The sequence below is a fragment of the Vicugna pacos genome, chromosome 27 (assembly GCF_048564905.1).
Source record: "Vicugna pacos chromosome 27, VicPac4, whole genome shotgun sequence".
In the NCBI taxonomy this organism is placed as follows: domain Eukaryota; kingdom Metazoa; phylum Chordata; class Mammalia; order Artiodactyla; family Camelidae; genus Vicugna; species Vicugna pacos.
This window is the reverse complement of record NC_133013.1, coordinates 16,911,172-16,935,790: the sequence shown is the minus strand read 5'-3', so window position 1 is coordinate 16,935,790 and position 24,619 is coordinate 16,911,172. Positions and strand designations below refer to the sequence as shown.

Below are 24,619 nucleotides of genomic sequence, written 5' to 3'. Positions count from 1 at the left end.
CCTCTTCCCTACTTCGGTTCAGGGGAAGAAGCTACTCGAGATGGGTGTTGGAGGCTGGGATCTCGTTGGTACATGGGGTTCTCCACATGGAAGTGATTTGTTTTATGCGTTTGGCCCCAGTCCAGCCCCTCTGTGCCGAAGCTCCCCAGTTACCGTGTGGGGTTCTTATCCCCATGGCTGGGAGGAAGTTCGCTCCTGGGGGAGGATTTATGGTGGGATGGAGTCTGTTTTTATTTTCCTTTCCTTCTGCTGCCCCGTCTCAGATCTCACCACCCCATCCGCGCACGAAGCTCAGGTATTGGTCTCCAAATGCTTCTCCCTGCAGACAACTAGAATGAGCCAAGGCTATTTTATTCGAGCCACTGGGTGTTTCCACGTCTCCGAATGAGATCCATTTGTAGATTTTGGAAGACGCTTTGGTCTGTGGGAGGCTTCTGCTTCGTGCTCGCAGGGAATAGACGGGTTTCCAGCGTCATGGTCCCCGGCCCCCTGCTGTGTTCAAGGCCCACCACTGTCCAAGCTCGGACCTTCTGGAGCTGGGGCTTTGCAGCTGCGCCGCAGGCTCTTAACTCCTGGGGTGTGGCAGGAGGGTGGAGAAGAGGGCCCCCACATGCCTGCTGCTGCCATGTGACTTGTCTGAATCTGCTGGTGCCTGTGATTCTTGCTGCTAAGGGAGGGAGCGGAGATGGAGGATTCTGAGATGTGAACAGGCCCAGCAGCTGGAAAATGGAGCCCCGCTCTCCAAAGGGGTCCTGCCTTCTCATTCTGGACTCACTGTGGCTGAGAGTGAGACGCTCTGCGGGGAGCCGTGAGGTCACCCAGTCCGGAGTTGGACGTAGGGACTCAGGAACGTATATACTGTAGCTTTGCCTTTGTAAAGGAGTGTCCAGAACGTAAGAAACCAAGAGAGACATCTCCATTGTAAGACGAGCGGTTGAGGCTCTAAGTGGGGGCTTGATTCAGCCTAGGCCATGCAGGTACGTCCAGGATTGCAGGCCTCCTCCTGGTCTTTGAGTGGTGATGCGTGACTAGTATATCTGTGGGTGCAGGTGGGACTTGTTGAGGGCAAGCTGTTAAGGTGAACATCGGTCATCAGCTGGCTAGTTCCTTGCCCCACCAATGTCATCCTGTTCCAGCGGTTCTCAGGGAGGGGTACCAGACCCTCAGTATCGACATCACCTGGGAAATCGTTAGACAGGCCAGTTCTGAGGCTCCAGGCTGGACCTGCTGAACAGGAACCTCTGCGAGAAGGGCCCAGGGATGGGTGTTCATAAGCCCTCGGGGTGATTCTGATGCAGCTGGGGTTTGTCCTATTGCAATGCATTGGGAGGCGGGGGTGGGGGGGGGCTGGGACCAAAGGGGCCTCTTCCTCAAGCGGCCTGGCCACTCTAGCCTGTCCTGATGCCCCATATTCTAGTCCCATCTCAGCCACCAGTTGGAGATCCTGACTTGGCCCTTGATATTCCCTCCTTGTGAAATATCAGTAATGACAAAAACACCAAAACACACACCGTGTCAGAGGACTTACAGGCTTACAAACCTTTACACACAGTAACTCATGGAGCAGGTAAGTGGAACTTGTACTGTCCTCCTACACCCATTGTACAGATGAGGAAACGGAGGCTCAAGATGTTTTGCGAGGTATGCCAGCCCCCAGTGGGGGAGGACCCAGGTCCTGAGCCAGTGGCCTTGACTTCCCATTCCTGACCAGTCCCAGCCTGTTGAGAGGCACAGGCGTGGCCTTGTAAAGCTGCCAGCCCACCGCCAGCCCCGTCTCCACTCTGAGGCTGAGTCAGCATGCTCACCTTGCAGGAAGCCGTGTGCCTTCGGTAGTCACCTGGGAATGACTGATTACGCGGCAAGGAGCAGATAGCCTCCCTGGAGAGGTCTGGGCCTTGCATTTTCTCTCAGTGGGAGACCCTTAGCCTTCCCCTTTAAGACTAACAAATTCCATTCCCCAGAGGCTGGGAAATAGCAGCAGAGGATGTGAAAAGGGAACGGATTTTCAGTTCTCTTGTAAAGCCCGGGGCGTGTGGAGCTTTCTGGCAGCCCTGTGGCCTGGAAGCCTGCAGGTGTGTCTCTCTGGGAGGAGAAAATAATGGTTGGCAAATGCTTCCTCCCACTGATCCTGGCCAGCGGGTCACCTGGGATACGGTGGGACTCCCAAAAACACTGATAGGAAAGAAAAAAATTGTAAAATATGTATGTAGTCTGTTAAGAAAGGAACCCCCAAGCCAGCCAGAACACTCACCAAGGCCCTGCAGCCACACCCCTCTGATCCTGTCTCACGCCCCCTCACTCAGAGGGACAGTCTGCCATGGTCCTCCGTCTTCAGCTTTCATTTTTGACAAGGTCATTTGAGAAAAGCTTCTTTCTGTCTCCGTGAGACCCTTCATAATGTTAATACAGGTATTTAATGGGCTTCTGCCTGTTGAATGATGAATGGAAAGGTTGGTGAGTAATCTCCAGCTCGCTCCTTTCATCCCCAGCCCACTCCTTGTACAATTCCTTCGAAGCATTCTTTCCAAATAGATGGGAGGGCTGAGGTCACATCTTCGCTTTCTCCCAGCAGACAGACTTTAATTAGGTTGCTAAATTAGCCAAGGCCAGGCAGCCCTTCTCTTTGTACAGACCCTGGTTCTGGACTTGATTTTGTAATTTCGTTGGTTTTTCTCTCCTTCAGAGGAGAAGGATTTGTCCAGTAAAGGTTTCCCCCCAGGTAATTGTAACCACCACTCGGTAATCTCTATCACGAACCACATGTTGTGCTAGGAACATTATAGCTGTTATGTTAGAACAAGAGCCAGTGTGATGTGTCCGTGTGTGTGTGTGTGTGTGTGTGTGTGTGTATGTGTTGCACTGGGCAAAACTCTTCATATGAATTATCTCATTTAATCTTCACAAGAATTTAGTGAGTAAGGTATTGATTGGTGTTAATCCCATTTTACAGATGACAAAATGAGGCTCTGGGGTGAAATAACTTTCCCAAGCTCAAAAACTAGCAGGGAGGTGGAACAGCATTCAAACCTGATTCTTGAATTCCCAGTGCAGTCTGTGGACCCACAGCACACAGACATTACCTGAGAGTGTATGAAAGATGCAGATTCTCCAGCCCACCGAATGAGGATCTGCGCGAGGTCCAGGGGGTTCCTGGGCACAGAAACTGTTGACACTGTGTGGATGTACGCTCTCCAGCAACTATAGCTAATTATGCCCGTATCCTGCATGTTAATGAGTGCTGACTGTTTTCCAGCTGAAAAGGAGTGGCAGCGGTGGCAGCTGTGGTGAAGAGAGGTTCAGGGCTAGTCAGGGGCAGAGCTGAGACTTGATTCTGAGTGGGACACCCAAACCACCATGTGATGCCCACTTTCCTGCCCAAGATCAGGTTCTAGAGCTCACCTGTCTCTTCCATGGACTTGGACGCAGAACTCTACGGAGGACAGGAGTCCAGGACTGACTTGGCTGCTCTCCCCTCTGTCCCCCTCTGCAGATGTGCAGCACATTAAAAGGAGGGACATCGTGTTGAAGCGAGAGCTGGGCGAGGGAGCCTTCGGAAAGGTCTTCCTGGCCGAGTGCTACAACCTCAGCCCCACCAAGGACAAGATGCTCGTGGCCGTGAAGGTAATTCTCAGAGGCACGTGGGCCCCAGGAAGGAAGATGGGTGGCTGGGGCCAGGGAGCAGGAAGGAGAGACTCACTCCATTCTGGAAGATGGTATAAACTAACCTGCTCAAATGCAGTCCGGGGCCCTCACTCCAAGGTCAACGAAGTCTCATCCGGACCGAAATCCTCTTCCTTTGGCTTTGGAGGTTGAGAGCCGTGGCACCTAAGGGGGCTGTGCCCGCGGTGCGGCTTGAGGGACACATTATGCCTGTGGCGGACTCTGGTTTTATTCTGGGGGCCCTGGGCTCACCCCTGTCCCCAGCTGGCCCTCCTCCCTCCTCAGGGACTTTGCAGGATGCGTTGTTCGTGCCTGGGAAGTCATTTGACCATTTCTCGTGAGCACAGTTACATGAGGGGTGGGTCGCTCCAGGAGGCCCTGGGAGCCAGACATCCCTGGGAATAGAAGGAGATGGGCAGGGTCTCAGGTACAGAGCACATGGAAACCAGAGAGGGAGGCCGGAGGACATTCTTAGATCCCCTCCGTGGGATCTGGCTTCAGACCCCAAGGGGCAGCATGCCCGGGGGCTTCTGCCTCCTGGCTACTGCTTAGATGACTCGTTAACCACGGGGCTTCTGTGCGCTGAGCCAGCTGTGCAGGCCCGCAGCTGGAGCCGGACTGCCTGCGGCGGTAGAGAAGCACCTTGCTGCTACCAGTTACCCTCCCCACCCTTCCTCCGGCAGGGAGCATCTCTGTCAGTCCAGGCTGGACAAATCTTTGAACACAATTGGCACAAACAATAGTCCACTAGCCTCGCTGGGGTACCCACGGGTCTGGGGAGCCCTGCTCGGGTATGTGGAGTGGCCTCTGTGGGTGTGGGTGCAGCGAGCAGGCCCCTGAGGTCAGCGTGAATTCTGCACGGAGTTCTGGGCTGGGAGCAGGAGATGCCTTCCCCGGGAGGGCTCTAATCTGGGCCTCAAAAGGTCCCATCCTTAGCTCTGAGGGCTCTGGTCCAAACTGCCTCATGGGGGCAGTTCCGTATTTCTGTGACTTTGGGGTCTCTGTGTTCACAGCCTTGTGTGTCTGCAGAGAGTCAGTGCCCTTCATGGATGCGGGCAGTGCTGTGCGGGCCACAGGCGGAGGGTAGGAACCAGAGAGCTGGCGGGGGGCCCGGCCATCACTGATTAGCTGTGTGACCTAGTGCAAGACACGTAACCTCTTTGGGGCTCACTTTCCTTATCTGTATAATAGGAAATATAGTAGCTCTCCCTTAAAATTTTGGTGATTAAATTATATAACACAAAAAAATGTTTATTATACTGCTTGGGATACAGTAAATGTTTAGTAAAGAGTCGTTGCTCTTTCTTATTAACATCATTATTCTTGATGTTGCTATTACCCAATGAACTTAGGTATGACATGTGACTTGCCAGCTTTGCCTTGACCAGCTAGAACAGGGCTGCCAAACTTCTTCTCTAAAGGCCAGAGTAAAAGTTTTAGGTTTTGAGGACCACCCACTCTTCCTTACAGCTACTCAACTCTGCCTGTGTAGTGGGAAAGCAGCCTAAACCGTATGTAAACAAATGAGGGTGGTGGCTGTCTTCCAATATATATATATATATATATATATATTTTTTTTTTTACAAAAGTAGGGGTTGCCTGTTGACCTCTGCTCTAGAAAATAAATAAGGAACTAGAGTGTTGTCCCTTAAAAAGCTAATGATTCTTATTGCTGGATGTCCTGTGAATAAACTTACTCAGGTGTGTCTCCATAGACATGGAGTGGACAGACAAGCGAGTGGTCTTCAAGCAGCTTGGACCAGGGATGTGGAGAGGCCTCTAATTCTGCCCTGAAACTTTTAATTTATAGAATAACAGTAATCCGCCAGGTGCTCCAGCATCGGTCTGGGGACTGGTGAATGAACTGAACATTTTTGCTCTTGGAGCAGGAAATGAATTTGATCGTCTAAACCCTGGGAAACGCTTCCCGTTGAGTGGTCTGGCATTAAGCAGTAGTACCCAGGCTGGGTAATGCAGAAAATATGTCTCTTTTTTCATCCTTTTAAGAGGGTGTCCTCCCCTCCTTGGGTCTGGGAACCTTGAGGAGTTGAGTGCTCTGGGAGTTGACACCATTTGCCACCCAGGGGAGCCGCCCAGCGACCAGACCCTGGAGAATAGGCTCATCCCCTCTCAGGACAGCCAAGAAATGGCACCTCCTGCTTCTCATCCTCTTTAGATTTTACTGCCTTTTTACAGGCTCCATACTCTTAAGTTTGTTCTCAGGTTATGCAGGGTAATTGCGGATTTCAAGAGAACACATCCAAGTGTAACCCAAACTTCAGTTTTCCCACAATGGTGGTTTTAAAGCAATTGGCAAGTTTTTTTTTTGTTTTTTTTTTTTAGCAGTTGCTATGGTAGGAACAAAGCACAGAAATCCCAGACTCTGCTCTGAAGACACTTGCAATCTGTTGGGGAGATAAGAGAATACGCAGGAAAGAAACACAGAGCCAGGCAAGACAGCGCACTTTGTAGCCATGCGTCGTGTAAGAGTGACATTAAAATCACGTGATTCATGATATTTTTAAATAAGTGGTGCTACTTTTAAATAGTTATGTGACAAACAATAGATTTACCCAAAAGATCTCAAAAGAGTCTTCTCTGAAAGCTAAAGCCAAATAGCTGATGAGAGTATGAGAAAAGTGTCCAACCTAATTAGTCATCAGAAAAATGCAAATTGAATCATATGAGATACCACTGTATACCAAGCAGAATGGCTAAATAGCAATGACAAAACCAAGTGCTGTCAAGGATATGGAGCAATTGCAACTATATACTCTGGTGGAAGTGCAAAGTGGTTTAATTGTTTTGAAAAACTGTTTAGTATTTTAGAACATGAGCATCTGTGTGAGCCAGCCCTTGCCTCCTAGGCCTAGATCGATTGATCAGTCGATCTATCTATCTATCTGTCTACCTGTTTACAAAGAGATATTTTCGAGAATGTTCATAAGCATTCTTTATAACAGCCAAAAGCTGGACCCCAATGTCCATCAGTAGCAGCATGGATAAGTAAAGGTGATATATTCATTCAGTGGGAAGCTTTTCAACAAGGAAAACAAATGAACTACAGCTACAAAGCAAAAACTTGGAAGAATCTCAAAAATACAATGTTGAATGAAAAATATATATGCATAGATATGTATGATTCCATTTATTTAAATTTCAAAAAAAAAAAAACTAAGCTCTAGTGTTTCAGGATTCATATTTAGGAAGTAAAATCTATTTTCAAAAGGCAAGGGCATGAATTTCATGAATCAAAGTAAAGTGATTACCTTTGGGGTTGGGGGGTACTGGAGAAACAGGACATGGAGTGGGGGCATTTTTGGGGAATTGGTAAAATTTTTTACTTGCATTGAAAATGTAGTAGTGTTAGCTTTGTGATAAATCAATGTGTTATAAAAGATTTTTCTTTCAAGGATTTATCATATTCTTTAAAATATGCTTAATTTACTTGTTGTTGTAAGTATTTATTGAGCATTTCCTATGTTCCTGGCATTGTATGATGTACTGGGAATGGGGGCATGAAGGAGACACGTGGACCCATGTAGCTCACGTCGGAGAGTCATAGACTATTAGAGCCTATATTTAACGAGGAGGAAGGAATGATGATTGAGATGATGACGATGGTGATACCATCTAACAGGAAACACTTATTAGGGTGCTCACAATACAGCAGGCTCGGCTGTAAGTGATGTGTGCAGATTAATGTTTGTTCTCACAGGAACCCTTAGAGCTAGGCGCTGTCACTCTCCCCATTTTACAGAGGAGAACGCTGAGGCACAGAGAGAGATGAAGCAATTGGTCCATGGTCCCACAGCGAATCAGTGGAAGAGTCACATTCAAATCTAGGCAGCCGCTTTCCTTCACAGATGAGGGAATGAGACCCTCGTCACTGCTTTTCCTGTTACCCCCTCTCTCCATGCTCTGTTCTGAGTGAACCTCAGCATGTTTTCAAAGTTATGAATTCTTATGGTTTTATCTAGTGTAGAGTTTGTCTCATGGAGGTTTTTGTCTCAACGTCAGTGACCATATGATTTATTTCCAGGATATCTAATTGGTTCTTAATTTTATTGTTATCTTAATTTTATTTCTCTCTGGGTTTTTTTTTTCTGCATACCTCCTTGGTTTTCTTAAAACTAATTATTTCTTTACTCTCTTTGAGCGTTTACTTACTCTAATATCTTTATCAGCCTATTCCTATAAAATTAATTTTATCAGCAGGAAATTTACATCCTACTTATTAATAATTTTAATCATTTGGATTTAGCATTGTATTTCTTCTGGTATGTCTGAACTTCAGCTCTTGGGTTCCTTTTCATCTGGAGGGTTGTTTTGTTTTAGTTTTGGGTGTTCATGGCGTCCAGTTTCAGTTACTTTAAGTTGGAGCTGGAACTTAAAGCATTTGTGAAATGAACTAAGTGCAGAATCTCAAGTTTTTACTATTTTTTCAGTTTTTAAAGTATTTTCCTCCCCCTCTTAACACTTTTTAGCTACTGACCTTTAGCAAGTCTTTCTAAAGTATTCATTCCTAGTTTCCATAAAAGCACCCCACTTTTTGCTCTCATGTTACATTGGTTTCTATGACATTTCATTCTATTAAGGGATGACATTAACAGGCTTAACTGTTATAAGTGAATTTGAGAACAATCACAACTGACTCTTAATAAGCTCCTCTTTAGGGCAGAAGTATCTCTCTGGGTATCCAACCAGCACTGAATGTTCAGGGTATAATGGACACCAGTCACTCAGCTCTGCAGAAGTGATGGACAATGCCAGCTAATATGGCCAGTCCATTGCATACACATGCCTTAGTTGAGAGTGTTTCTGGCCAAAAGAACAGCATGTGCAAAGGCCCTGAGGTAGGCAAAAGCTTGGAAGGTACAAAGAACAGAAAAACCTGTGAGACAAAAGTGTAATGGATGAGAGGGAGGGAGTGTATAGAGGAGAAGAGGCAGAGAGCGATGGGAAGAGTAGACATTTAGAGCTCATGACTGTGTTAAGGAGTTTGGACTTTATCCTAAAAACAGTGGAAAGCCACTGGCCAGTTTTAAGCAAGGAAGACAGATGAGAGAAGGGCACTTGGGTATGTGATAACTGCCCATCTTCCTCCCTCATAAAGTTGTCTGGGAATCTCAACAGGGAGAAGTGACAGTGGATTTTGAGAGACTAAAAGAAAGGTGATTTTCCTACTTGAAAAGGATTGTTTGGTGTGTGTGTACGTGTATGTGTGTTTGAACACTCGAGAGTTTGCCTGTTCAGAAATGTGTGTATCTCTGCACATGTAATAAAAATGGGTTTCAGTATATTAATAAAATCTGAAACTGAATATCCACAAAATATCTGCCCCCAATAAAAGAAAAGGGAAATGGGAGGCAGACTGGACAATGTCCCCAGACTGGACAAGATGACATGAAATGACTGACGGAGTTGGGAGCTGTGGAGAAATTTGAATATTCTTGCCAACTAGACTGCTTCCCTCCCGTCTGACTAAACATCCCCATTGAAACCCAGAGCTGGGAGGTGGACCTGAGACCTGATGTATGTAGAAGGGAGACAAGAAAGGGCAATGTCTTCAAAATTTGGATGAATAAGAAGGAGATAGAAGGGCAAATCCCACATCTTCTCTTTGCTCTCTGGATACCATGTGAAGGGCCTGGCCAGGACCCTCCCTGGCTTCAGAGCCCCCTTGGCAAGCCCCAGCTCCCTGCAGCAACAGTTGGCAGCCACAGGGAACACCAGTCCTGTCCCATGTCACTGACTGGTGACCCGTTTTGAAGTTTCGCAGCTCCGAAGAAGATGTTGAGTGTGAACTCCACTAAGAGGGGCATGAGAGTCTCTGGGCTGGTTTTCCTCCTCAAGATTCTTCTCTAACATCTCTGACCCAGTTGCACCAATCCCTGGGGACATGGGTCATTTGCAGCTCTAGACCCCAGCTCCAGACCCCAGTTGTCACAATAGACCCCTTGCCAATGGCATGGGAACTTCAGGCTGAACTCAGGAGCTGGAAAGCCCATTATGAAGACTAAACTATGTGGAAAGACTGAAAGAGACAGCAATTCCTTTGTGCCCCATCTCCCAAATGCAGAACTCACCTCTGCCCTGCAGTGGAGGTTGCCAGTCCTGGGGACGCTGCCTGGCACTGCTTGAGAGCTGACTATGGACATATCCAATGGCTGCCATTGGCTGTCTGGATGGTGCAGGAGAATGATTTACAGAGATGGAGAGAGGCCATTTGGCTGGCCCCAAATTTGATCTACTTTTCCCTCTCATAAATCCAGCGTTCACATAAATCTTTGTATTCTCTCATCCCACCCATGCTGGGTTCCCTTTCTTTTTTCCTTCTTATTCTTCACGAAAATAAATAAGTCACTGGCAGTCGTCCTATGTCCACGTCCGGGCCCATGCAGCTCATGAGCGAGGTCACCCAAGGAGGCTCGCACTCACCATGACACTCTGCCCTCTTCCTCCCATAGCAAGAAGGCTTTGCAGACATCTTTGTGCTGGTTGGAGGTGGACACACAGCAGCCTGTGCCTGTGTGGTTGGGTAGCTCTTCTGAGAAGGCAGCCAGAGCAGAAGTGGAAAACCCACGAGATCAGAGCTGGTGAGAATCAGCAGTGGGCCAGCGGACATTCCACTTTCCTTCTGGCCTTGACCTGCCCTGTAAGCCTGGCATCCTTGCCCGGCCCAGCCACTCTGTTGGCAACTCACACTCCTTGCCTTTGCTGACCCTCTCCTCTGCACTTTCACATCTTTTAATGTCTGTGCCCACCATTCCTTTGGGGACCTGCCTCGTGACTAATTCAGTTGATAAATTAATTCAAGCAGGTGTGTTGGACAGGAAAGTATCCTCTTGAGTCTGGAGCTCAGGATATTCTTGCATGATCTTTGGCAAATTGGTTTTCTGTTCTGAGCCTCAGTTTTCTCACCTGTAAAATGGGAAATCTCTCTTAGATAACTGCCAACATTATGGTCAACAGGAGAATCATTTAATCAAACGTGGTTTTGGTGAAACCTCCAAATTTTGAAAAGAATGAGAGGTGGTGCTTGTTGAAGTTGGAGTGGGGCTTGACTGCTGGCTGAGAGACCATGGCCCAAGAGTCATTGACATTGAGCTTTGGGTCCAGCACCAAGAGATTGCTGAGGTCCAATTTAACTCTAGCTTCTGTCATTTAAGATGTGTGAATGTGTGCTGACTCCCAGACAGGGCTGGGCCTCAGTTTTTCCCACTCCAGAAATGAGCAGGTGGAAGCAGCTGATATCTAGGGCCCTTTAAATGCCACGAGTCCATCATCTCTAATGTATGCCACTGACTGATGGAGGTTTGATGGGTCCCCTAGATGCAGGTTTTGCACATTCACCTTCCTGCAGTGCTGTCAGCCCAAGTTGCCCGGTGTATTTCAGTGAATCGGGGTTGTGGAGGCAAAAGGAAGATCCTGGCTAGGGAGGCTTTCCCAATAGCAGCATGATCTACAGGTGAGGTGAGTCTGGCCTATATAACCAGAAGAGCCCAGGTACCTGGCCGAGGGAATGCAAACCAACCTCCTGTCTAGATTTTCACTACCCTGAGTATGGCACGTGAACATCACACTCATTCCCTCATTGCCTCGCGTCTTGTCTATCGAGGTTACTAAACTGTGTCATTTAAAGCAAGTGGATGTTTGGCTCTGTTTGCCTTCTGACCTCATGGGGAGGGTGAGGAAGGCTGAAGACATGTGTGAGCTCACCTGCCCAGGCTGCTCGTCCTGCAGAAAGTGACCGTCCCTTTCACAGTTCATCATTCACCCTCCAACCTGGCTGCGTCCCCATGGTAGTGCCCTATTCAGAGTCCCTTGGGTGTGGTCTGGTTTCACTATCTTTTCTGATCCAGAAAGTCCACATTCACTGACACCACTTGTGACCATTGCTCTTCTATTTGTCTTCCAGGCCCCAGGGCAAGTGGCCTTCTGTTGCTTCCTTCTCACACCAGGGCCTCCCACTCCCACAGGGGCCGAGCTGTGACATTTCCGCAGCCACCAGATGCCCACCCTACCCTGGGGCTTGGTGATCCTTTACCAGGTCCTGATTCTGGATGGGTCCTAAGTCTTCTGCTGACTAACTGCCATCCCACAGCTGTAGTCCCCCTTAGCCCTCAATGCTCCCTTCAGCTCCCTGCGAGAAGGACACAAATGCCTTCTAGAAGCCAAAATGTTCATGTTTCTTTGCAAATACACACTTTTTCCCAATCTAAAATCAAAGGATAGAAAGAGAAAGGAACCTTAATTATATTGTCTGCCTGATTTCGGATGGGCTATGGCAGAGGCCAATTTACAAAGTTAATGCAATTGGGACAATGATTTCCCCTCTGTGTGTTTTAGCTGCGAGGCCATTTTTTCGAGGAAACCTTAGGGGCAAGGGCCTTTGTCAGGCCTTCCACCTCACAGCTTCCTCCCTCCGCCGTCCACACTGATCTCTGAGGAAGCTCTGAGCTAAACAAAGTTCGAAATCACTGGCTGGCGGATGGGACGCGGGGGTCAGAAAGCTGGAATCTGTTTCTACAAGGATCAGCACGCTGAGGGAAGGAGGAGTCAGTCCTGGCTGCTGTGAAATTAGCCTCTTGGTCTTTAAACCCCGATTATGAGCTTATTTCCTGGGAATCAGCATTGTGTTTATTACGGGCACCAGGTTTCTTCCCAGGAGGGGAATGGACAAACCCCTGCCCTCCAGCTGCTAAAAATCCAATGTCCTATGTTGTTTCCAGGCCCTGAAGGACCCCACCCTGGCTGCCCGGAAGGATTTCCAGAGGGAGGCTGAGCTGCTCACCAACCTGCAGCACGAACACATCGTCAAGTTCTATGGGGTGTGTGGCGATGGGGACCCCCTCATCATGGTCTTTGAGTACATGAAGCATGGGGATCTGAACAAGTTCCTCAGGTAAGCAGGGATTGCCATCCGCACCCCTAACCCCCACTGAACCCCTGGGGTTCTCTGGAGCCAGAAGTCCTTTTGCTCCTCTGAACACTTCTGTCCGGGGATTCGAAATGAGAAACAAGCTTTCGTTCTTCTGCGTTCCCTCCGGAGCAGTTGGATGCAGGCCTTCCTAGGGGGACAGCTGAGGATGCTATGAAAAGTAACCTGCACATTCTTCCTGATACTCAGGTGGACTGAGAAGAAGGACAGGGTCTGGAATTGGTCCAGGGAGGAAGTCCAGAGGGCCTGCCGGCCTGTAACTTCAACTCCACGATGCTAGGTCTAACCCTTCCGCTGATGCAGTGAATCGCTTTCTGACTTTGTGCCTTACGTGCTCAGATGTGGAGGAGCAGGCGTGTGTGAGGGTCTGTGGAATCTAGGGTCCCAGGGAGCACACTGAACACTCAGACTCTGGACGCTTTTAGAGTGTGTTTTTTGCCACAACCAGCTTTTGAAACCTACTGCTGGGTGAGATTTCCAGAGCTCAGATGTGGGTTCGGGTAAACTCAAGCGTGCTCACCAAAACTCAACGAGCATCTCCTTGAAGTGGGGTGTCCAATCGAGTGCTGTGGTTTTGAGAAGGGAGTGGAAAAGTTTGGAAGCCAGTTTCCCAAAATGGCCCTCGAGGAACTGAAAGTATTTATAGGATGTTCTAAAACCTCCTGAACTTGGTTTCACAATGAAATTTGCTCCTTTCCTCGAGAACTGAGTCTTGAGCATAAGACAGCCTTGGGCTCATATCCTGGATTTATCAGGTCTTAGTGATGTAACCTGGAGCAAATGATTAAACCTTAATTCTCTCTCCTGAAAACTAGACGACTAAGAACTGCTTCACAGGCTTGTTGTCGCGAGTATTCAATGACTGTATTTGTCTAGTGCTTGGACAAGTTTCCCGCGTCGCTGGGTGTCCAGTCGATGGTAGCTACTATTAAAATTATTACACTGATTATTTTATGAGAACTGTGAACTGTGGCAGTTTCTGATTCAGGCAGCATCCTTTCTCAGTGTTCAGAAGCTTTCTCTCCCTTGGCTTCCCTGCCCCTGAGGTCAGAGGGACATGGTCCGTTGTCCCCCATGCCCTTCCCATAGATTCAGCGATGCCTTCAGCCCCTCCAGGGTAAAGAGAGGTCCTGGGGGCTGCTGGTGTCCCACTGCCATGCCCGCTGTAAGGGAAGAGGAAGAAAAAGGAGAAGCGAGTGGAAGGCCCTTCCTGCTCTTGCATCCCCCAGTTGGTGGGTCTTAGGGGCAGGCTGCCGGCCACTCTCCCAGCGACAGGAGTGGGGCTTGTCTGCTGATTCCTCTTCTTCCTGAGCTGATATTGTAGCTGTCCTTAGGCTGCATGAGGTAGTCAAAGCCCACAGGAGATAATAAAGTGAACGTGTCTATATTTAATGGGACCTTTCAGTGGAAATTGGAAAAGCGGTAAAACAGGCCGAGGCCTGACTGTACACCAGGGCTCCCTAGCTCACGATTTCCCTGGCTCACAAATAAGGGCCCTGGGTGTGGTTACGGCTCACTGCGCTTTCTGGGGAAAACAGTGAACACTAACAGTGACTGATACAACAGGGCAAGGTGTTAGGATAACAACTCTGGGCCTTGATTTGGGATGGAGGGGTGCTGTGGCTTCCCCGGCCTCTGCCTCGGGGTCACAGGGTGTCCTCCTCCTGTCCAGCCGTTAATAGAAGCTACCCCAGCCTCGGCAGTATGGTGCAGAGGTGAGGAGTGTGGACTGCATCAGCTCGGGAAGCGCTAGCAACGGGGAGCTTGTGGGAAATGCAAATGAGTGAGCTCTGCCTAGCCAATCAGAATCGTAGTGGGTGGGGCCCCGGAACCAGCATTTAACAAACCCTCTGGCTGCTCCCTGAAGTTTAAAGCTCTCCTCCAGAGCCGCATGTCACTCATGTGGCCACTCTGGGACCTCTGTGACTGGCCTGGTGATCTGATCAATTTGTGCCTCAGTTTCCTTATGTCAAAAATTGGGGTGGGAAGTTTAAGTGAATTAATATATTTAAGATACTTAGAGCAGTGTGTGGAATGCAGTAAGGGCTGTGTCAGAGTTAGTGTTGTTTTGGCAGTTATCCTACAGTAGACACTAGAACCTGAGGAGCCCCTGGATGGCAATAAAACACCTAAAAGAGTAGGTTTACTTCCTGATTCATTAAAGCGTGTCTGCTGTCGTCTTAGTTGGAATCTGGTTGCAGAGCCTCATCCATATCTACACTCACGCAATATAGTTTTGGGTGGAGAGAAATAAGCCGTAAGTAGGCTAAGAAAGGAGATTTCATTCATTTCTGTGGTACATTCCAGGGAACAGGGAATCCAGAAGGCGTTTCCCTTTGATCTCCTGAATTCTCTCTGCCCTCTCACCTCCCACCCCCCAACAGGGCCCATGGGCCAGATGCGATGATCCTTGTGGACGGGCAGCCACGCCAGGCAAAAGGCGAGCTGGGGCTCTCCCAGATGCTCCACATTGCCAGTCAGATTGCTTCTGGCATGGTGTACTTGGCTTCCCAGCACTTTGTGCACCGTGACCTGGCCACCAGGAACTGCCTGGTGGGAGCCAACCTGCTGGTGAAGATCGGAGACTTCGGCATGTCCAGAGACGTCTACAGCACGGACTACTACAGGGTAAGGTGGCTTTTCCAGATGCAGTGATGGGTGGCAGAGCTGGCACCTTGCTCACATGTCTTTGTCATCGTCCATTAACCCTGTCACTCTAGAGCACACACATGCACACCCGTGCCCAGACGTACACTTGACAGGTATCCTTTGGCCACTCCTGCATCTCAACATACCTGTTAACTATTCTCTTGAGAGCTCGCTCCTCCCTCCCACCTGGACAGGGATGCTCGGCTGTATCCTTACATTGCAGTGATGTGCGCATTGTGTTCTTACCTCCATCAGTACTCATTCTTCATGCAAACAGATACAGAAATATATATGTATATGTAGATACATATATATGTATATACATCCCCAAATGCACACATGGACAAGCTCAGTTTTGTGCTACATTTTAACATCTTTCAGCTCAGTTCCCTCTCCAGCCTCACCCGCAGACATTTTATTCTTTACAGTTACCTGGTGACCATACAGGCTTGTTTTCAAAGGTAGATCTTGATAAGAAGTCATCGGCCAAAATAAAGTCACAAAAATGGTTGATGCATTGCTGAGCAGAATTATCCAAATGGCTTAGAAAAGATGAGGGGAGGAAGCAGGTTATTGTTGCCAAGTCTGGAGAGAGGAGGTGCAGATGGGCCTTAGCAAAAGATTTTTTTTCTTTTTTTTCTTTTTTGACTTTTTTTTTTTATTGAAGTAGAGTCAGTGAACAATGTTGTGTCAATTTCAGAAAGGTTTTTGATTGTAGGAGGACACATCACCTTCGATTTTAATTCTTTACAGCTGTCTACTTTATGGTAATAAGTGTCTTATTTGGCTTCCCCCTTTTTTTTCCCCTAAGTGTTTGGGAACCATCTTCCCATGGATCATGGGGTGATTCTGACAGTGTTATTATCGCCAGGGAAAGGAAGGGTGGGCGTGAGGGTCAGTTACCCCCAAAAGGGGAAATATGGATGCAACCTGAGATACAGAGGTAGGACAACTCCTGCAAGTTGACTGGGAGGCCAATGCCTCAAAAATATGGAAGATTAACTTCAGGGGCTTTGAATGGGGGAGGAGTTTGGATGGGTGGTATAAGCAGAGGCTGGGACAATGTTTTGGAGGTCAAGAGACATGGCTTTGTGCCTGGATGTACAAAGACATCTACTTTGTACAGAATGAATGATCATATTGTGAACCAAAGGGCCTAGATATGAGAGTCTTTTTGGCCTGAGCACAGTGGGTCAGGGGGCTGGGAGTTTGGGGTTGGCATCTGCAAATCAATTCTTTCTGGACGCTCTTGATGGCTTTGCCTAAACAACATTGCTCAGATATTATAAACGATCACTCAGGACACTTTCTTTTAGCCATAGCCTGGAGGAAAATGGGATGTATGAGAAATGCCCTTTGTGGCTAAAAATTGACACGCTCATGGTACAACTAAAGGATGGTAGAAGATACACCATCATGAGAATATGAAGCAAAGTAGATCGAACAGTAGGGGAGGCAGAATGTCTACAGAAAACTGAGCAGCTTCTCTAGCCTCCTGCCCTGTCCAGCACCGCCCGGTGTGGAGAAAGGAGCCTGGTGCAGTAGTAGGCACAGACCGGTGGCCAGGGCAGTGCTGCCAGGAAACATTAGAGTCTTTCTTTAGCATCTAGACCAAGGTTTTTCAGTCGTTTCCAAGCGAGGCATTGGTGTAGTTACTAAGGGCCCATGGGTCATAGATTCCTTGAGTCTAGCTGGAGCTGGCACCATTTAATTGGCCCTGCACTCTGGGTAATGGGGTTTGCTGGCCTGTCCGGCTGAGCTCAGATTTATGTTGGTACTGATGAAAGCAAAGGATGAATCCTTGTTTTTCTGTGTGAGGCAGATGTTTGATTATACCAATCTGGTCTCTGCTGGCCTCACCAGCGTCTTGGGAAACAATATCTGACCAGAACGTGTGCAAACTTAGCTTTCAGACGTGTTTCAAGGCGTGCACTTATATTTCTTGATTCCGATTTAAAAGAGAGGAGGAAAAGATCACATCTCTGAACAATGCTGCTTTGCCCTTGCTGGAACAGCTGGGGACTGCCACTCTTTACTCTGGGGACAGCTACAAGGAGCAAATCCATCTCATTTCTGTGGGCTCCGGGGCAAACTGAATTCAAGGAAGAAAGAGTGAGGTGGGAAGATGTTCACACTCCAGGTATCCGCAGTTCCCTTTTTGTGAGTTCTAAGCCAGCTGTCAGCTGAGGCCAGCTGACTTGAAAATGCATGTGTTTGGTCCCAAGGAAGTATGAAATTAAGAGGGGTAACTATTGCACTGAAAACAGCCTGCATGTTCCTCTGATAGGGGGTACATGTTAGACTCTGATTCAAAGAGCAGCTTGTGTTGTATCTTCATGTTCAGTTCAGTTGCTCACAACGTCTTAGAGTAATTACAGCACCCTTCCTCCCTTTCTGCGAAGCAAAAGGCAGAAGCAGACTTGCTTGAAGTCATGTCAGTAATAAACCGTGAAGTCTTAGTATCCGTATTGGAAGACATCAAGCTGACAAGGGAATTCTGTACTGGGGCCCAGTCTTATCTTTGTTCACATCCTAACACCACCATGAGCAGCCATGGGAACTCAATGCCCTTTCTTGAAACCTCTATTTAATTTCCCAGTTTTTAATATGAGGACAAACACAATCTCTCAATTGGGCTATTTTGATGTTAAGCAAGTTAATTTGTGTAAAGAGCCTGGAATACACTACTTACTGGACAAACTATTGTTTACATTATTTTCGTTAGTCCCTTTCACACTCAAAGCAGAAGAACCTCAGGGATAATCTGATTTCCTGATATAATTCCTAAGTCAGAGAGAAGGACCTCCTGACCACTGGAAAATAAACTGGGATCAGGCCACTGCCCCAAAGGAAGAGAGTCTTTAAGTTGGCCACCTCTGGAAAACTTTCTTCCTAAGGTTTCAGCTTAGATGGAAATACTGGGTCATCAGTTCTTGCCTGTTCTGGGCAGTGTTTATACGGCCCTGCTCATGAGTCTGAGCGCTGAGTCCATGTTCAGGTGACTTATGAAAGATCTATTTCTTTGGTACACCAGCTGAGACTCTGGGGGGAATATAGTGATTTATTAGAGAGCAAGAATGCTGAAGGATTCTCTCTGTAAGCCGACACCCTGGGCGGTTCACACCTCTCTGCCACTGTACGTCGCTGAAATCTGCTGGGCTTCGGAGTTTGCTGGTTCTGGTACCCAACGCAGCTAAATGCAGATAATTCAGGGGTGTGTGTGTGTGTGTGTGTGTGCGTTTGCTTATCTGCCCAGCGCAGATTCCAGAGTGTCTATATGAGGGCAGGGGGAGAGGTGGAAATAAACTCCTCCTTATAGCCTTTCTTTTTTAATTTCTTAAGACAAAGAGATGCCATCTGGCTCACGCACGGGTGACATGAAAATGATGTACAAAGGTGAACTGCCTAATTTCCTGTTACGCGTTGAGAGAGAGAAAACGAACATCTCTGCACCAGAGTGAATGCCAGAGCGATTTGTTCTGTCTTCGTAAGATTCCTTTCCCTTGCATGGGTCACTGACTTGACACTTCTGAGATTGCCTTTAAACTGGCTTTCACAAGGGCAGGTTTGGGGTACCATTATATCGTTCTCAGAGTATCAGACAACGCTACGTACAAGTTCAGAGGTCAAATCTGGACTTAAAGAAAGTTTTGAGAGCCCTGAAGAAGAGGAGGTTGGGGTTCCAGAACAGAAACGTTTCCAGACGTTTTGATTGGGAGGGGAGGTGATATGCTGAGATACAGGATGGACCCGGTGGAGGGGATTGGTGCTCTGATCGACTGATGCAGAGGGCCAGGCGTGTGCCTTCCTGTTCACCAGCCATCCTCTGTGCCTAGCACAGGACCTAGGATTTGGCAAACACCAAGTGAAAATATGAGTGAATGAAGCCAGAATGGGAATTCAGAGTTAGGCAGAAAGTGGATTAGGACAGACCAAGAGGGGCCTGAATAGGCAAACAGACGCCCTCTTAGGTGAGGTGAGTCCTTGGAGGTGATGTGGGGCATCCACTGTAAAAGCAGTGTCTGGAGAAGACGGTGGGTGGTGATTTGGGTCAGGGATGACTCACTTAAGGATGGAGCCTTGGGAGGGCACGGGGCCAAGTGTCCAGGAAATAAGGAGGAAAAGTGTGTATGAATCTTCCATAAGGAATATAAGGCTGGTCTGGTAGCTATTAGCAAGGCCTTGTGTTCTAAGCTGGAGATTGCAGTTCATGGCTCCTGAGAACCCCTGGAAGGGATGATGGCAGTGACCCCTAGGATTAGGGGACAATTTAGAATAAGCTGATCCAACTAGTAGAGTATTTGATTGTATGGATGTCTTGTCAACCCCATGACAGTGCAGGCTCTTGGCCCCACACTCCCTGAGTTTGAATCTCAGCTCCTGTAATTCTTGGTTATACAACCCTGGGCAATTTATTTCAACTTTCTGTGCCCCCAACTGTAGAATGTGGCTAATACCCACTTCATATGCATTTTCCATAAGGAATAAGTGTTAATAAATAAAATACTCTTAGGATAACAAATGCTCAATAAATATTAATCATCGTTAATACTTTTGGATCTAAAACACAAATGTCATCCCCAATTCCAAAACAGGGAGGATTGTATGCACTCTGAACTAGATTACCTGAGTGTATTAGTGAAGGTAGGCTGACCTCTGCAACAAGTAGATGCAAAAATATATCACGCTTCCAAGAGAAATCGAAGCCTATTTCCAGGTCATGTAATAGTACGAGCAGGTGAACCTGTGGAAGGTGTAACCATTCTCCAGGCGATCATTCGGGCTGATGGAGGCCACCCTCTTCCTTGTGTGGTGTCCTTGGCCCCCCCCCCCAGGCATCCATCCTATTCCAGCCAGCCGGAGGAGAAACGGGCGTGAAGGAATGCATGTAGTTAATGGGCCTGTAACTTCCCCTCGTGGCAAGAACCCAGTCCCGTGCGTGGTCTCACTGTTTGTAAGGGAGGCTGAGAAACAGGTTATAGCTGTGTCTCCAGGTAGAAGAGAAGAAACGTGAGTTGTGATGAACAGCTGGCAACCTCTGCCACAGTATGGGCAAAGAAGAACTCCTTCCTCTTCCAACATTCCATCCCAACAGCATAGCATCTCACGTCTGATGATTCATCAGAGAAGTTAGGACAAGATAGCCTTCCTTTCGGCAGCTACTCCCATCCTGAACGTGGAGATGGTTATCCTGAGATGCCCCCTTTTATCTTCTCTCTGTAAGCTGGGTACCACAAGACATTTGTAAGCAGTGGGGACACTTGGCCTCACCTGCCGTCTTGAAGCTTTGGTTCATCCCCGTGGGAAACAAAAATCACACCCACAAGAAAATACATCCTGTGGATTGGGCGAGGAAAGGGGGAATGTTCTGAATCAAAGGGAGTCTAGGTAGTAGAAAAGAGACGACATTCAGGACAAAAACAAGGAAGAAATACAAGCTGGAGCAGCTACCATTCCAAGTCCACGATGGTGAAGGGGAAATCCAGAACATGCCTTCCTGCCGAAGCCTCCCAGGGCTGTTCAGAGCAGGGTCAGATTCTTGACTAAAAGCCCAGGTTCTCAGCTAGTAGAGGGTTCCTAGGATGGGTTTCAGGAACTCTAAGCCTTCCTAATATTGTCTGAATGATGTATGCGAGATCTTTTATTGTGGTTTTGGTTTTTCAGGCCTCAGAGCTTCCTAGAATCTTCCCAAAGATGTCAAGGGCCCATGGGCTCAATGGAAATGAGTTTCCTAGCATGTCAGTTCCAAGAGAATAAGACAGAGATCCAGAGACCGAGTAGGAGGAGGGAAGTCCCCTACTTAGTTAAATCAGGACGTGAGGTTAGACCAGGGCTGAGACGTGATCATACAACCTTTAAGGCTCCCCCTGGTTCTATGAGTAACAAGGCTGATGACTAAGCCACCTGACCTAGGAGCCTGGGCGCCTCAAAGTCTTGTTGACTACTGAATTCATCCTTGGCCTCAAGTAGGGGGAGCCCTTACATAGAGACAGAGTGTTAGGGCAGAACTCTTGCTACTCATTTCTGCTTCTCTAGGTAGACAGGTGCCCAGGGAAGGGTGTGGATTTGGGCTGGAAAGCTACTGGGATTGTTACTCCAGCAGATGTCCCACCGGTTGGAAACCTCAAGCAGAGCAAAGCAGGCACGTTCCTCGCACCTCCATTTATCTCCACCTGGGGAAGTGGCTGCCAGCCACCCTAAGAATCTTAAGTTCCTTCCTTTGAGGCCAAGAGTAGGGAGACCTGAAACCCTGCTTAACTGCCCAGGAAAGAATCAGCAGTTGGACATACTGGTCCTTGAGGGTTGCTGACCCTGTTTAAAGAGGTTTAGCTGGACTCATCCCTGTGGTTTCAGGCATTAAGTTTTCTTAGCAGACCCGGGCACCGTGGTAGAAAAAGTGATTCTGACTATCAGAAGATACAACAGGCAAGCTGTCCAGTGGCCAGAGCCCAGTTACTGGGGCTGATCATTCCCTTGCTGTTTGGGGGAATATCCTATTGATTTGCTACTCATATTTCTGTTTATCTGGAGAGAACAGTGAAGAAAGGTTTGTATTCCATTCCTGTGGAATGTGATTTTCCCATTTCTTATTATTTTAAAAAATGTATTTTTATTTCGGAGAGTAATTTTAGATTTACACAAAAGCTGCAAAGATAGTAGAGAGTTCCTATGTACCCTTCACCCAGTTTTCCCTACTGTTGACCATGGTTCATTTGTCAAAACTGACACTGGTACAAATTATTAACTAAACTATGGCCTTTGTTTGGATTTTATCAGTTTTTCCACTAATAGTGTTTTCACTGCCCCTGGAGCCTCTCCAGAATGCCACACTGCTTAGCCAAATTGCTTTTCAAGGGCAGTGGGACTTCCGTGCTTGAAGCAGGGGTGAGGGGATCCACTGAACTATTGTATAGTCTCCTCTTTGGTCCTCTATGCCCCCAGGGCAACCCTTGATTCACTTTCAGGAGGCCCCAGGGTTCCACAGTTCCTTGTGTTGTAGGAAGTGGGTAGATGGGCTATAAGAAGCTGCTGGGAGCCCTATTTGGTGAGCAACATATAACTCCAGACTCTTACAAGAATCTTTTAGGATCATACAGTCATTAGCCGCCATCTTTAGACAGCAAGTAGATAGGGCTAGAGTTGACTTTCTCTGATAGAGCTTAGATTAGAAGGTTAGAGAAAGGCTTGGATTCCCAGTCCCTAAGCCAAGTGTTTGTTCTTTTCTTCAGCTTTGGGAGAGGGTGCTCCGTGCTGACTGAGAGGCACAGCTAGAACGTAGGCATCCGGGCATGCTCAGAGTTTTAGTTGGCTGACTGTCTGCCGTAGGACTTGGTGCCACAGCACATACATCTTGAGTGGACTCTGGAAAGCAATCTAAATGCTAAGACTTATCAAGCTGCACAAGGCTGCAGAGGGAATGAACACGGAGGAAGATGTAGGGGATAGATTTATGCTAATTACAGGTATTACAACCTGGTTTCCTTGATTAAAGCCAAAGGATTTGCACACCAATTATCTGTAAAGTATCAGACATTTTGGAGTCCAGGTTTGATGCGATAGGATTGCTTCTCAGGACATCTTGGTCTTAATGCCAACTCTGTGTCCACGTTGCCAGTTAGAGACTTCACTTTCATCTGTAAAATCTAGAGTTTGGATTCTGATTCCATAGTCTTTTTTAGGTTTTATATTCGATGGTACTAAGTTTCATGTGTGATGACAAGTGAGTGGGAGGCTTGGCTTCCTCAGGATGGGAGGGAGACAGGGCTGAATATACAAGAATAAAGCCAAAGTCATCTCCAACAGTCTCTGCTACTGCTCTGTCCACAGCTGTTCAATATCCAAGCTCCTTTTCCCCCTCCTGATAAAATAAAGCCTTCGTTTTGAAATAGGTTCTCCCCACAATAGCTGGATCTAGTTTAGCGATTGAAATTAGCTTTCTGCTCTTCCCTCTTCTTCTTTTTTTGAAATATTCAGCGTAATTGAACAAGAATCAGCCTGGTGGCAGAAAAATTACTGGGCAGACTTTAATGTTTGTCAATGATGTGAATTACCTGGATTCTTCTCTCCATCTCAGCGCTCTCAGACTTCCAACCTTCCTAGACCATATTACGCTTAATTCCACCGCAGTGGTAGTGCAACTCTGGCGTTCCACAAAGTACAGAAGTGACTATAAGGTGGGATCATGTTTTGAGCTCTAGAACACTCCAGCAGTTCAGTGTGGCAATGACTTGGAGAGGACATGATGACCAGGAAATTGAGGTGCAAAAAAACAGGACTCTAACAATGAGGTGAAGAAGTTATTTTGGCCATTTTCCCCCAGGGGCTTAAGAGTGCCAGTCCTGGGGAGTCCCCTCCCATCTTTGCTTTTGGGGTCTTGCCAGCCTGTGACTAAGGTGGTGACTAGAATGTGGGACTAGAAGCAGGAGGTCTATGTTCAGTCCCTGCCATGACTGTTGATATGGGATAAATACTTTTCTTGCCATGGACCTAAGTTTATCGTATGAAAAGTGGGCACTCTCTGTCTTCTTCCTTGTCTTGAAGCTTCTCAGCTCTGCCTGGGTGCTGCCCACACCAGGGGCACTGTTTTCTGTCACCTCATGGAAACGTGGTTGAGGGCTTGAGGGATATCTCGCAGCTTCGTCTTTAAGTCCATTGATGGCATCACTGCTCCTTTTCCTGGATGGGCCTTAAAGGGCTGGGTTCTGGTTCAGCTACTCACATACTTTTGGTGATATTGACTTTAGATTAATCAGTGTTCTCCACTCTCAACTCATAAGGTTGGGTTAGATGTATAGTTTTCTGACACAATATTTTTTCTTACGGCAGTAAAACTTTTTTGTCCAATGGATCCTTACAAGATAGAGATTCAATGGAGAGATAGATAGATGGATAGATAGATAGAGAGACAGACAGACAGACAGACACAAAGCTGCTCTAGACGATTTGGAAGAAAAGGCGTCATGGCTTGCCTGCCCCCGGTCATGGGGTTCTTGCATCACTTCTGTAGAGGGGCTTCCATGCTTTGCAGGGCTGACCATCAGGACCCCTTCAACAGGCTCCCCAGTTAAGATCCAGGGCAGATCTTATGTGTTCCAGTGACACCTAAAAGTGACAGTGGTGACAATAAGAATGATAGCAGCAAGGAATTGGTGGATGAATAACTCTGCTTTTGAATCTCATCTAATTCTCCAGCCTCCTGTGGCTCCCTAGACGATCATGTAAGCCCTCACACTCAAACCAGCTGAAGGAGAAACTCTCGCTTTACACATGCGGATGTGGGGCTCTGAGCTTTCACACCCTTAGTGCTCTGTCTGGAAAGGAGGAGGGTCTTCTGACACCTTCCAGAGAAGTAAGAGGTCAAGGATT

At 47.6% G+C, this 24,619-nt stretch overlaps 1 protein-coding gene across 3 annotated transcripts in view; it reads left to right on the top strand.

The window, feature by feature from the left end:
* The window catches only part of NTRK3 (neurotrophic receptor tyrosine kinase 3), a 341,248-nt gene that overhangs the window by 278,912 nt on the left and 37,717 nt on the right, over positions 1–24,619 (top strand). For all 3 annotated transcript variants that reach the window (XM_072950746.1, XM_072950748.1, XM_072950747.1), the window contains exons 14-16: positions 3,491–3,621; positions 12,396–12,568; positions 14,989–15,232. In XM_072950746.1, the coding sequence (XP_072806847.1) occupies positions 3,491–3,621; positions 12,396–12,568; positions 14,989–15,232 (548 nt within the window). The remainder of the gene's footprint in view (positions 1–3,490; positions 3,622–12,395; positions 12,569–14,988; positions 15,233–24,619) is intronic.